The sequence below is a fragment of the Wyeomyia smithii genome, chromosome 2 (genome assembly GCF_029784165.1).
Source record: "Wyeomyia smithii strain HCP4-BCI-WySm-NY-G18 chromosome 2, ASM2978416v1, whole genome shotgun sequence".
Classification (NCBI taxonomy): Eukaryota; Metazoa; Arthropoda; class Insecta; order Diptera; family Culicidae; genus Wyeomyia; species Wyeomyia smithii.
The window spans coordinates 139,008,091-139,021,442 of NC_073695.1; the positions used below are offsets into that span (position 1 = coordinate 139,008,091).

General features: G+C 45.5%; 1 protein-coding gene across 1 annotated transcript; it reads left to right on the plus strand.

Moving 5' to 3' along the window:
• Window positions 1-814: 814 nt before the first annotated feature.
• Window positions 815-6,136, plus strand: LOC129719980 (uncharacterized). The gene has a single exon (XM_055671384.1). It carries the CDS (start codon window positions 815-817, stop codon window positions 6,134-6,136), a length of 5,322 nt encoding a protein of 1,773 aa, XP_055527359.1.
• Window positions 6,137-13,352: the final 7,216 nt, after the last annotated feature.

The window sequence follows — 13,352 nt, forward strand, 5'->3', positions numbered from 1 at the left end:
AAGCGGAAACGGAGTTTCACGTGTTCTTCGACTACCACTGGACCAGCGCGGATTTTAGTTTCACGGGTAAATATTACATGTTCAGTGTGTATGTCCGGCCGAAGCGTGACATCATCATTCTTACACTCGCTTTTCGAAATTCCATTCTTTACACGGAGCCGAATCAACCCAACAAGTTGCTGTGACTTCTGATGGTCAAATCAAGCTGAGGATTTCGAACAACGGTCATAGGAAAACTGCTAGTTTGGTGCTATTTTAAGGCAATAACCCCCAACATTAGCGTTGGGAAAGCTTACACGGTGGACAAGAGGCAGCGCGAAAACATTTTCGTCCAGGTTAGTGAACATTACTAGTATATGTCACCGAAGCTAGGCGTTCAGAAATACACTCCTGAATGAATTTTTTCCTCTTCGAATCCTGCGTCATTATTTTCAACATATTTGGCCAGCCGGCTGCAGTCGTACATTTGCTCAATCACATATTGCATTTTGTGAATGAGTTACCATTATTGAGTCGCATTTGGTTCCCGGGTGAGTTGTGCAGTATATGCCCCGCCGAGGCATTTCATACAAAAGACTACACCACGTGTTTCTCCTCTTCACCTCCTACTGAACGTTTCTGCCGTTACGAGAAATCGAAGCAATAAAGCTTCAAGGCGGTATTTTGGCGTGGCAATTGTTTCATTTGAAGCAAATTTGCCTGTTTTGTCAGGTGGGTTAATTACACAGTATATGCCAGCCAAGCTAGGCAAATTCGCGGAATATTACAACATCCATACTTTCTCTGCTATCCTTGCGCGTAACGTCATTCAACCATGCCGTCGACCGCTTCAGCATCAAAGAAGACGCCATCACTGAAAAGCTTGTCCGTTAAGCTTAAGGAGATACAGACTTCCATGATGGATATTTGGAAGTTTATCGAGAGCTTTCCGGAAGACGCAACGATAAGCAAAATAAACGTTCGACTGGAAAAATTAGATGAGCTGTGGGAAAGGTTCAGTGAGGTTCTTGTGGAAATTAAATGCCACGAGGACTATGATGCTGAAGATGAAGCCTACGACAAGGAAAGGCTAGAATTTAATAACCGTTATTATGAAGGAAAGGCCTTCCTCATGGAAAAAGTAAGGGAAAGGGAAGAGCCAGTGTTAGAAAGGACTTCGCGTGTTAATGAGTCGGCAACTGAGGGTGCACTTGATAACGTGCGGCTTCCGCAGATCAAATTACAAACTTTTAACGGTGAGATAGACGACTGGTTGAGCTTTCGGGACTTATTCACTTCACTTATACACTGGAAAACGGAACTACCTGAGGTGGAGAAGTTTCACTATTTGAAGGGATGCCTTCAAGGTGAACCAAAAAATATGATTGACCCCCTTAAAATCACGAAAGCAAACTACCTAGTGGCATGGGAGATGCTGCTGAAACGGTATAATAACTGCAAGCAGCTGAAAAAGAGGCAAATTCAGTCGCTATTTTCGTTGCCAACGCTCGCGAGGGAATCGGTAGGAGAATTGCACACGTTATTGGAGAGTTTTGAACGAGTAGTGCAAACTCTGGACCAGATAGTACAGTCGTCTGACTACAAGGATTTGCTGCTAGTCAACATACTTACCACTCGGTTGGATCCTGTAACCCGTAGAGGTTGGGAGGAAGCTTCTTCGACGAAGGAACAAGATACGTTGGAGGACCTTCTAGATTTTCTGCATCGTCGAATTCGCGTTTTGGAATCTTTGCCAGCCAAAACAGTTGAAGCAAAAATGCCGCCAAGTGCAATACTAAAACCAAGGCAAAGCACTAGCAGGACTAGTTTTAGTGCAGTACCAACGTCTGGGGGGCGTTGTGTGGCTTGCTCATCCCATCACCCACTGTTTCAATGCAGCACTTTCCAAGGAATGTCGGTTGCGGACCGGGATGGGCTTTTGAAAGGTCACGCACTGTGCCGAAATTGCTTTCGGATCGGACACCAAGCGAAGGAGTGCCAATCCAAATACTCCTGTCGCAACTGTAAGGGACGTCATCATACCCTGGTCTGTTTTAAGGTGGAAAGGTTAGGTGACACAAAGGTAGCAATGGTTGTTAAGGAAAGGAATGCACCAACCAAAAGGGAACAACCTACAGCTTCCCACTCTTCGTCATCGCAAGTGGCTAACGTGGCAGCCACTAAGGTTTCGGTTTCCAATGCTACGCATCAATACTCTTCCCAGGTGTTGTTAGCAACTGCGGTCATTATTATAGAAGATGACGAAGGTGTTTCCTACCCAGCACGGGCTCTCCTGGATTCGGGTTCAGAGAGCAATTTCATCTCGGAACGGTTATGCCAATGTATCAAAGTATCTCGCAAGAGGGTAGATGTCTCAGTTTCTGGTATCGGACTGGCAACGATGAAGGTAAAGCACAGGATTCACGCGTTGGTACGTTCGCGAGTTTCGGATTTTAGTCGCGATTTGGAGTTTTTAGTTTTACCTAAGGTAACGGTTAACCTTCCAACAACCGCAATTAAGACGTCTGGATGGTCTATTCCAGAAGGGGTTGAATTAGCTGATCCGGCATTTTTTCAATCGAAAGGCGTAGATGTGGTCCTTGGGATAGAGGCATTTTTTGACTTCTTCACCACCGGCAAACGAATGTCTCTTGGAGAGCAGCTGCCATCGCTAAACCATTCGGTATTTGGTTGGGTAGTCTGTGGAGGATTAGCAAATTCTACACAAGCGTTACGTATTAACTGCAACGTTTCAACGGCAGAGCGATTAGATGCCATGATCGAACGATTTTGGAGCTGCGAAGAAATTGAGGAAGATAATTCATATTCTCCTGAGGAAAAACGCTGCGAGGAGCTTTTTCAGCGTACAGTTTATCGAGAAAAAAATGGGCGATATACAGTAGCATTACCGAAAAATGACGACAGGTTGCTTCGATTGGGACAGTCCAAGGACATCGCATTCCGACGTTTGCGAGGTACGGAACGCAGATTAGCAAGGGATACTGATTTGCGCACGCAGTACACGGCATTTATGGATGAATATTTAGAAATGGGCCATATGCGAAAGGTGAATAAGGATGTTCACGTTAAGGGTGAGCGGTGCTTTCTGCCACACCATCCGGTTGTTAAGGCAGCGAGTACAACAACGAAGGTGCGGGTGGTTTTTGATGCCTCCTGTAAATCATCGTCTGGCATCTCGTTGAACGACACTTTGCTGGCAGGGCCAGTGATACAAGAGGATTTGCGGTCTATTGTGCTGAGGTGTCGTACTCGCCAAATTATGGTAGTATCGGATGTTGAAAAAATGTTTCGGCAGATTCGTGTTCGGTCAGAGGATAGACCGCTTCAGTCCATCCTATGGAGATCGTCACCATCAGAGGAAGTGGAGGTTTACGAGCTAGGTACAGTGACGTACGGAACCAAACCGGCACCTTTCCTTGCTACGCGAGTTTTACAACAGCTATCGGTGGACGAGGAGGGAAAATATCCGCTGGCAGCTCGAGCAGTGAGAGAAGACACGTATATGGACGATGTCATCACCGGTGCAAACGACACAAATACCGCGAAGGAGTTAAGAATCCAGCTAGATATGATGATGTTGGCAGGGGGATTTAGGCTTAGGAAATGGGCTTCAAACTGCACTGAGGTACTGGACGGCATCCCGCAGGAGAACCTGGCCATACACGAGGGAGTGAATTTGGACCCAGATCCAGCGATTAAGACTCTCGGTTTAACGTGGGTTCCAAAACTCGACATTTTTCGATTCCAATTCTGCATTCCCGAGTTGAAGGAGGAAACAGTGCTAACAAAACGTACAATTCTATCAATTATCGCCACATTATTTGATCCGTTGGGGTTGCTGGGAGCAGCCGTCACAAGTGCTAAAATTCTAATGCAGCAGTTATGGACACTGCAAGATGAGGAAGAACGTAAATTGGAATGGGATCAGCCTGTACCATCCCAGCTAGAGAAAGTATGGCGTAAATTCCTTGCGCAATTACCAATTTTAAATAAAGTTACCGTACAGCGTTGCATAATTATACCAAATGCAGCTTTCGTGGAAATGCATTGCTTTTCCGATGCCTCAGAAAGGGCCTACGGTGCATGCGTGTACATCAGAAGTCAAAACGCGGCAGGAGATGTTGTGACTAGACTTCTTACCTCAAAGTCGAAGGTTGCACCCTTAAAAAGGCAAACAATTCCACGCTTAGAGCTTTGTGGAGCACGGTTAGCCGCTCAGCTCTATGATAAGGTCAAACGCGCTATTAAAATTCCCCTGAGAACATATTTTTGGACCGATTCAACATGCGTTTTGCGCTGGATTCAAGCGTCCCCCGCGAATTGGACAACCTACGTCGCCAATCGGGTGTCCATAATTCAAACGTTAACGGAAAACTGCTACTGGAGTCATGTGCCTGGCGTAGAAAATCCGGCCGATCTAATATCCAGAGGGATTTCTCCAGAAGATATCTTATCCAATAGCAGCTGGTGGCAGGGTCCGCAATGGTTACACTGTGGGCCAGAGCAATGGCCTGAAACTGCTGAGGTTATAGACGAAGCTGGAAAAGAAGAAAGACGTCTTACAATAGTTGCATGTAATGCACTTCCGGAAATAAGCTTCATCGAAAACTACATAAGCAAATTCACCACATATTCGGATATGATTTGTCGGACAGCGTACTGGTTACGGTTGAGGAAATTACTTCGTAAACCGAGAGACGAACGGAAGGATTACACATTCTTATCCACAACAGAACTTTTAGCCGCCGAGAACAGTCTGATCCGTTTAGTACAGGCGGAATCGTTTGCCAAAGAAATAAAGGCGCTGAAAGCGAATGAATCGGTACCCACGAACTCACGACTGCGATGGTACAGCCCTAGGTTGTCTGAGGATGGATTGATTAGGCTTGGAGGTCGACTTGAGAAATCAAATGAAGCAGAAGGTACGAAACACCCCATCCTATTGCCAGCTCGACATGCATTCACGCGCAAACTATTGCAACACTACCATGAGCGACTACTACATGCCGGGCCGCAACTGATGCTGGGAGCCGTGCGATTACATTATTGGCCATTAGGAGGGCGACAGGTAGCTAGACAAATCGTTCACCGCTGCGTAAAATGCTTTCGTTCCAATCCCACTAAGGTTCAACAATATATGGGAGAGCTACCATCATCCAGAGTTACTGTTGCAAGGCCTTTTGCCCGAACTGGAATTGATTACTTTGGGCCAGTATATGTGCGACCAGCTCCTAGAAAACATGCTGTGAAGGCATATGTCGCATTATTTATATGCCTATGCACAAAAGCCGTGCACTTAGAATTGGTCACAGATTTGTCAACCGATCGATTTCTTCAGGCTTTACGTCGCTTCGTTGCTAGACGAGGCAGGTGTTCCGATATTTATTCGGACAATGGGACTAATTTTGTGGGGGCCCGTAATAAGCTACAAGAGTTCTTAAAACTGCTTAGGAATCAGCGTCATCATGAAATCGTTGCGAGGGAATGTGCTTCTGAAGGCATACAGTGGCATTTTACACCTCCAGGTGCACCACATTTCGGAGGGCTTTGGGAGGCCGCAGTGAAGTCTGCCAAAAGACATCTGCTAAAGCTTGTTGGAGAAAACCCCGTTTCACCAGAAGATTTTATAACACTGCTCACTCAGGTTGAAGGCTGTCTCAACTCGCGACCTCTCACACCGATGTCTGACGATCCAAATGATCTGGAGCCTTTAACACCTTCGCATTTTCTTGTCGGAAGCTCACTTCAAGCCATACCTGAACCCAACTTAGAATCAGTGCCCTTCAATCGACTCAATCAATGGCAACAAATGCAACGAAACCTGCAAGAGTTCTGGCGCAGGTGGCGTCGAGAATATTTAAACCAGTTGCAAGCAAGGCAGAAACGCTGGAAACCACCAGTGCAGATACAAATAGGCAAACTAGTCGTGATACAGGACGACAATCTTCCACCAATGCGCTGGCGAATGGGAAGAATCACAGCCATTCATCCCGGTGACGACAACGTAGTTCGCGTCGTTACAGTTAAAACTTCGTCAGGGGTGCTTGTTAGACCAGTAGAAAAGCTTTGCATCCTACCTGTACCGGATGGCGATGAGGAGCTTGAGATGAACGCTACACCAACCCATAATGCGTAAACACCGTTCCATCTTCCCGTCCCGCCGAAGAGGATCTTTCCGTCTCTTTTATTTCAGAAATCGGCCATTTCTGGGTGGGTGAGGATGTACGAGAGTATCACTAACCACCCGAGCATACAACCCTGGATCGCAGCTTGATCCACTGCACAACTTCACACTACCCAATGATATTCTCTCCCAGCGAGCGGCTGGCTGATAGCGACGGGCGAGAAGGCTGGCGGGAGCTCGGCACATACTGGCAGCGTACGTGCTGATCTATTGTCATCATCATTTGAATCCGAAAGATAGCAGACGGCCACGATAAGAGCGTGAGTGGCACTCTCATACTATCACTGGCATGGGAACTGGGCAACTTCACAAGGAGAAGCGGAGATTGGAGTTAAAAGGTCCAGAGCACAATCAAATCTGGTCAGTTCGATTGCAGATTATCGCCAAGAAGAGACGCTGGCTAACGCGTCACCTTTACTTATTGTTCATTAGTCGTTTAATATAAGTAATATGCGTAAGAATAAATGTTAATTATTTAAATTCTGTTTGAATATATCCGCCGAGTTTTATTTCGGCTACGGTAATCGCGAATGGTGCTATAATTGAGTGGTCATAGAAGATAGTGTGCTGGTAATTTGGCCCAGAGAGCCTTCCAACTTTCCTCCGCTTATGCATCGGTCGATGTAGGACTGGACTGCCTCACCGCTATCGAAGTCATCCGGATGGATAGCAGCCAGTAATCCTACACTTATTGTTGCACGACAGGAGAGCCATTGAAAATTCCAACATCGAAAATGGAGGCTCTTCCGTAGTTACTAATAACGCGTCGCGAAAGGTTTTCTGTTCCGGTACAGAGTCCGGGCATACCTTTTTGGCAAAATCGAGTATCCAGCGATCTGAATACTCCTCGCCCTCATTCGAAACGTCACGGTTCCGCATGCGCCTGGCGGTATCCCAAAGAGTGCTCATCGCTGTTTCCCTGGACAACGCGAACCGCCGCCAGTACCCGCGTTTTTTCGCCTTTACTAAGCTCTTCATCTGCCTGCCCAGTGCCTCGTACTTTCGAAGCAGGTTGACAGTGCCGTACTCCCGGTAGTCCTTATACGCCGCGGACCTTCGCGCGTACAGCTCAGAGCACTCTTTGTCCCACCATTTGTTGGGGTGGCGCTGTCTAATCGTTACCCCGGGTATCGGTTTCGTCTGAGCTTGAGTCGCGGCGTCGATTATCAAGCCAGCTAAGAACGCGTATTCTTCCTCCGGAGGAAGTTCCTCGTGAGTCTCGATAGATTGCGCTATAATAGACTCATAACACTTCCAATCAATATTACGTGTAAGGTCGTAGGAAATATTGATTGGGTTCGGGGGAGTTGAACCATTAGCAATTGATATAACGATTGGAAGATGATCACTACCGTGGGGATCGTTGATTACTTTCCACCGGCAATCTAACGCTAGTGATGTCGAGCAAAGGGATAGGTCAAGCACGCTTTCACGTGCTGGAGGATTAGGTACACGTGTCGCTTCCCCAGTATTCAAAACTGTCATATTGAAGTCGTCGATCAAGTTACAGATTAAAGAAGATCGGTTGTCGTCGTACAGCGACCCCCATAGCGAACAGTGAGAATTAAAATCTCCCAATATCAAAAAAGACGCGGGAAGCAACTCTGCTATATCAGTGAGATGCTTCTGTTCAATCCGCGCGGATGGAGGCATATATAACGAAACAAGGCATAGGTCTTTTCCATTCATATTCGTTTGAATGGCAACGACTTCAATATTCGAAATCGAGGGGAGGTCGATTCGGAAGAAGAAATAGCACTTTTTAATCCCTAAAAGTACCCCTCCACCGTGTGAGTCCCGATCTCGACGAATGATGTTAAAATCGTGGAAATTGAGTTGATCGTTTGAATTGAGAAAGGTTTCACAGAGCGCAAATGCGTCACAATTGTATGTATTTATTAAATGAGAAAATAGATCGAATTTGGGGATGATACTTCTGCAATTCCACTGTAATACAGTGATAAAATTCCTAACCTCTTTCGCCGTATTAGTCATCGAAAGATATGATAGCTGAAATGAGGGGCCAAGTTGCTGCTAGTTGCATCAAAAAGGTTTTCACTGTAGGAAGAAGGGCAAGAAGAATTTTTTGTAGGGGATCTGGTATGTTGAATGTTTTAAATATCCAGTCCACAATATCAGAAAATTTTACGAACCCTGTTTCTTTTTTATCTTCTGATCGAGAAATGGGTGCACGAGGGGTTTTTGGTGCCCCAGGAAGCGGTGGGTACTCCTGGTTTGATTTAAAATTAAAACCGGGAGGTACTTGCTTCGGTTTTTCTTCACCGCTTCCTTTTTGTGTTGGCTTATTGGTCATTCCGCTAGGGGTTATCTTGCGACCTTTGCGAGAAAGATTAGGAGAGTTGATCATTCTCCTCTTCCTAGATCCTTCTGGCATGGCATAAGAACACCCTTCGACGGGATCGTCAGATGTACCCTCATCGGTTGGCAAAATGGAAAAGATGTTTCCTGTCGAGGGTGGCTCAGCACTCTTCAGCATTTCTGCGAAAGAGCGCTTTGATCGTTCCTTGAGGGAACGCTTTATTTTTTCCTCGCGCTGTTTGTACGCGGGACATGCCGAAAGGTCATGCCGAGTTCCCTCGCAGTAAAGACACTTTTCAGTATCCTCACTGCAAGCGGTCTCAGCATGATTGCCTCCGCACTTGCTACAGCGTGCCTTGTTGCAGCAGTAGGTGGGCTGTATGACCTAACTGCTTGCAGTTTTGGCAATGCATGACCCGCGGTACGAACAGGCGTACAGGCAGACGAACCCTGTCCAAAGAGATGTAGTTCGGCAGTGCGGATCCGGCGAATGTTACACGGAAGGAATCCGAAGGGAAGAATTTCTTCTTCCCTTCTTCGATGGATACTGAATGCAATTGCTTGACATCCAGTATCTTTACATCTTGAATCAGGGGGTTCTTGAAGCAGCCAACCCCGTGACGCAAAATGTCATCGACCGTGAGGCTTCCTTCGGTAACCACACCGTCGATCTCCACGTCCTTGGCAGGGATGTACACGCGGTACTCTCTCGTGAAGAGCTCGTAGCTAGCAATTGCGTTTGCTTGCTTCAAGCTACTCACAACAACTCGCAGTTTGTTCGGTCTAACCTTTGTAATTTCGGTTACGTCCGAAAACTGTTTTGCCAGGTCCTTGCCGATTTGAATTATGTGTAGAGGCTTCTTTATGGGCCTGAAGTAAACTACGAACGGACCTTTCGAAGCATCTGGGTAAGCTTTCACCCGTGTTGCCGGTACCCTTGGTACGGGGCTAGGTAGCGGGGAAGGTAGAGGGGAATTGATGGGGGAGATTTCAATCTCTTCCCCATTTGTTTCCACATCCAGGAATAGTTGCACCTGCATGTCGTCCATTTTGCGGGAGCGTTACGCTCTACCGCACACAAACGATAAATATTCGAATGTGGGGGGGGGGGGGGTCAAGTAGTTGCTATTAAATTTTAAAAACACTTTTTTAAACTTAAATGGATCAAAAAATAAAAAAAGGCAGTAATACTAATACTAATAACAATAGTAATAATAATAATAATAATAATAATAATAATAATAATAATAATAATAATAATAATAATAATAATAATAATAATAATAATAATAATAATAATAATAATAATAATAATAATAATAGTAATAATAATTATAATAATAACAATAATAATAATACTATTAATAATAATGATAAAAATTCTAAAGTGAATACTTCACCGAACGTCTAAGTCACGACCTCACGGCTGATAGTAGGATTAATCGAGCGTCTCCGCAGAACAAACAATGACGATCCAGCTTCGTGTTGTGACACAGTGGCCGTATCCTACACGCGACCTTGTAGATGCCACTTGTAGTTGACTTCCACTCGCTCGATCGTATGGTGGTCCGTGCTGCTAGCGGGGTAACAGCGGTGCGGGAGAATTATTCTTGCTGATATATCAGCTGCGTATCGGATCACTGGCGGGGTAGCCTGCCCCTACCAGTGTGCAGAAGATGTTTCTGCCGATAAACTACCGGCTATTGTTATCGTGCAGCACAAGAACTAATCGACAAAAAAAACACCCGTACGATAACTCGTGTATTGTTATTTTGCAAACTCAAACGGAGATGAACAATTTGCGTCTAATCGAGACGAAAGCAAAACAACCCTATCGAACCCCTTTGATCTGTTGTCCTCTGATGAAACCGATTCTGACGATTCACCAGCGGGAACAACTTATGCCAATCCTGGGGCGTCTAGAAAGAGGAAAAATATTTCCTCTCCTAAACTTCCCCGAAAAGGTCCTAAGATTTCCCAAAGTGAAATGAAAGTTACAAACAAACCAAACAGTGCTGCAGAAAAACCGAAGCAAACTCCTCCTGGGCTTGCAAATTTAAAGTCCCAAAAGGAGTTCCCAGCACTGCCAGGAACATCTTAAACCCCAGTTGTTCCTTTTGCACTCCCAGTTGATGAAACAAACTCTGGATTAGTGAAATTTTCTGACATTGTGGACTGGATTTTTGAAACTTTCACTGTACCCGATCCAATTAAAATTTTTCTTACAGCATTCCTCCCAACAGTTAGATCATTTTTGAAGCAGTTGACTGCCCAATGGCCCCTCCTTGCAGCGATTGTATCCTTCGATGCCTAATTCATCTGCGTATACGAAGGATTCTATCTCTGTCTTACAGTGGAATTGCAGAAGTATTTTACCAAAAATGGATTCATTTAAAGTTTTAATAAATAAAAACAAATGCGATGCATTTTCCCTTTGTGAAACTTGGCTTGCTTCAAATATTGATCTCAACTTCCATGATTTTAATACTATTCGCCTTGATCGAGACACCCCATATGGAGGAGTACTTTTAGGGATTAAAAAGTGCTATTCTTTCTATCGTATTAACCTCCCCTCGATTCCAGGCATCGAAGTTGTCGCATGTCAAATGACAATACAAGGTAAAGAGCTTTGTATTGCCTCAATATATATTCCTTCCAGAGCACAGGTTGGGCAACGGTTGCTCTTTGATTTAATAGAACTTCTCCCCTCGCCACGTTTGATTTTGGGAGACTTCAACTCTCATGGTGTGGCTTGGGGTTCCCCCTACAATGATAACCGCTCCTCTTTAATCTATAACCTTTGCGATGACTTCGACATGACTATTTTGAACAACGGTGAAATGACACGTATCCCGAAACCTCCAGCGCGCCCAAGTGCTTTGGATCTATCCTTATGTTCGACGTCGCTACGGTTGGATTGCACATGGAAGGTAATCCTCGATCCTCACGGTAGCGACCATCTGCCTATTCTTGTTTCAATTACTAACGGTTCAACTCGCATGCGACCAATTGACATTCCGTATGACCTCACACGGAATGTCGATTGGAAGTTATACGAGGAAGTGATTTCAAAAGCGGTCGAGTCGATTCAACATCACCCACCACTTGGAGAATACAACCTCCTCGCGGGCTTAATCCTCGACGCCGCGTTGCAAGCCCAAACGAAGAAATATCCCGGCGTAACGATCAAAGAGCGGCCTCCAACTCCGTGGTGGGACAAAGAGTGCTCCGATGTCTACACGCAAAGATCCGACGCGTTTTTGGCCTTCCAGAAGGGAGGTATACCCGACGACTATATACGGTATTCGGAGCTTAATACCAAGCTTAAAAGCCTGGCTAAAGCAAAGAAACGCGGATATTGGCGTCGGTTCGTGAACGAGACGTCGAGGGAGACATCGATGAGCACTCTTTGGAACACAGCCCGAAGAATGCGGAATCGCGTAACGGTCAATGAAAGCGAGGAGTCTTCAAGTAGGTGGATATTTGATTTTGCCAGGAAAGTATGTCCGGACTCTGTTCCTGCGCAAAACTTTGTTCGCGATACGTCTCCGGGTCACGACGCGATAGAATCACCTTTTACGATGGCAGAATTTTCAGTTGCCCTCCTGTCCTGTAACAATAACGCACCTGGGTTAGATAGAATCAAATTCAACTTGTTGAAGAATCTACCCGGCAATGCCAAGAGGCGCTTGTTGAACTTGTTCAATAAGTTCCTGGAGCAAAACATTGTACCGCAGGATTGGAGGCAAATGAAGGTGATCGCCATCCAAAAACCAGGGAACCCAGCTTCTGATCACAACTCTTATAGGCCGATTGCAATGCTATCCTGTATCCGGAATTTGATGGAAAAAATGATACTCCGTCGTTTAGACCACTGGGTCGAATCAAATGGTCTACTATCAGATACTCAATTTGGCTTCCGCCGTGCCAAAGGGACGAATGATTGTCTTGCGTTGCTTTCAACAGATATTCAGCTGGCGTATGCTCGCAAAGAACAAATGGCGTCTGCGTTCTTGGACATTAAGGGGGCTTTTGATTCCGTTTCTATTGACATTGTTTCGGGTAAACTTCAGACAAGGATTTTCTCCAATTTTTCACAAGTTTTTTGCACAATTTGCTGTCCGAAAAGCACATGCATTTTACGCACGGCGATTTGACAACTTTTCGCATTAGCTACATGGGTCTTCCCCAGGGCTCATGTTTAAGCCCCCTTCTTTACAACTTTTATGTAAATGACATCGACGAATGTCTGGCAAATTCATGCACGATAAGACAACTTGCAGACGACAGTGTAATCTCTGTTACAGGAGCCAAAGCTGCCGATTTGCAAGGACCATTGCAAGATACCTTGGACAATTTGTCTGCTTGGGCTTTACTGCTAGGTATCGAATTCTCTCCGGAGAAGACTGAGATGGTAGTTTTTTCTAGGAAGCATGAACCTGCTCAGCTTCAAACACAATCAATGGGTAAAACGATTTCTCAGGTTTTGGTACACAAATATCTTGGTGTCTGGTTCGACTCTAAAGGCACCTGGGGTTGTCACGTGAGGTATCTGATGAAAAAATGTCAACAAAGAGTGAATTTTCTTCGTACAATAACCGGACAATGGTGGGGAGCCCACCCAGGAGACCTTTTAAGGCTTTACCAAACAACGATATTGTCTGTCATTGAGTACGGGTGTTTCTGCTTCCGCTCCGCAGCAAACACACATTTGATCAAACTGGAGCGAATACAATATCGTTGTTTGCGTATCGCCTTGGGTTGCATACAGTCGACCCATACGATGAGTTTGGAGGTCTTAGCTGGTGTACTACCATTGAAAACCCGCTTCTGGAGCCTGTCTTCTCGC

Excerpts from the sequence above, each read along its gene's own strand:
- LOC129719980 (XM_055671384.1), top strand. The coding sequence starts at position 815 with ATGCCGTCGACCGCTTCAGCATCAAAGAAGACGCCATCACTGAAAAGC.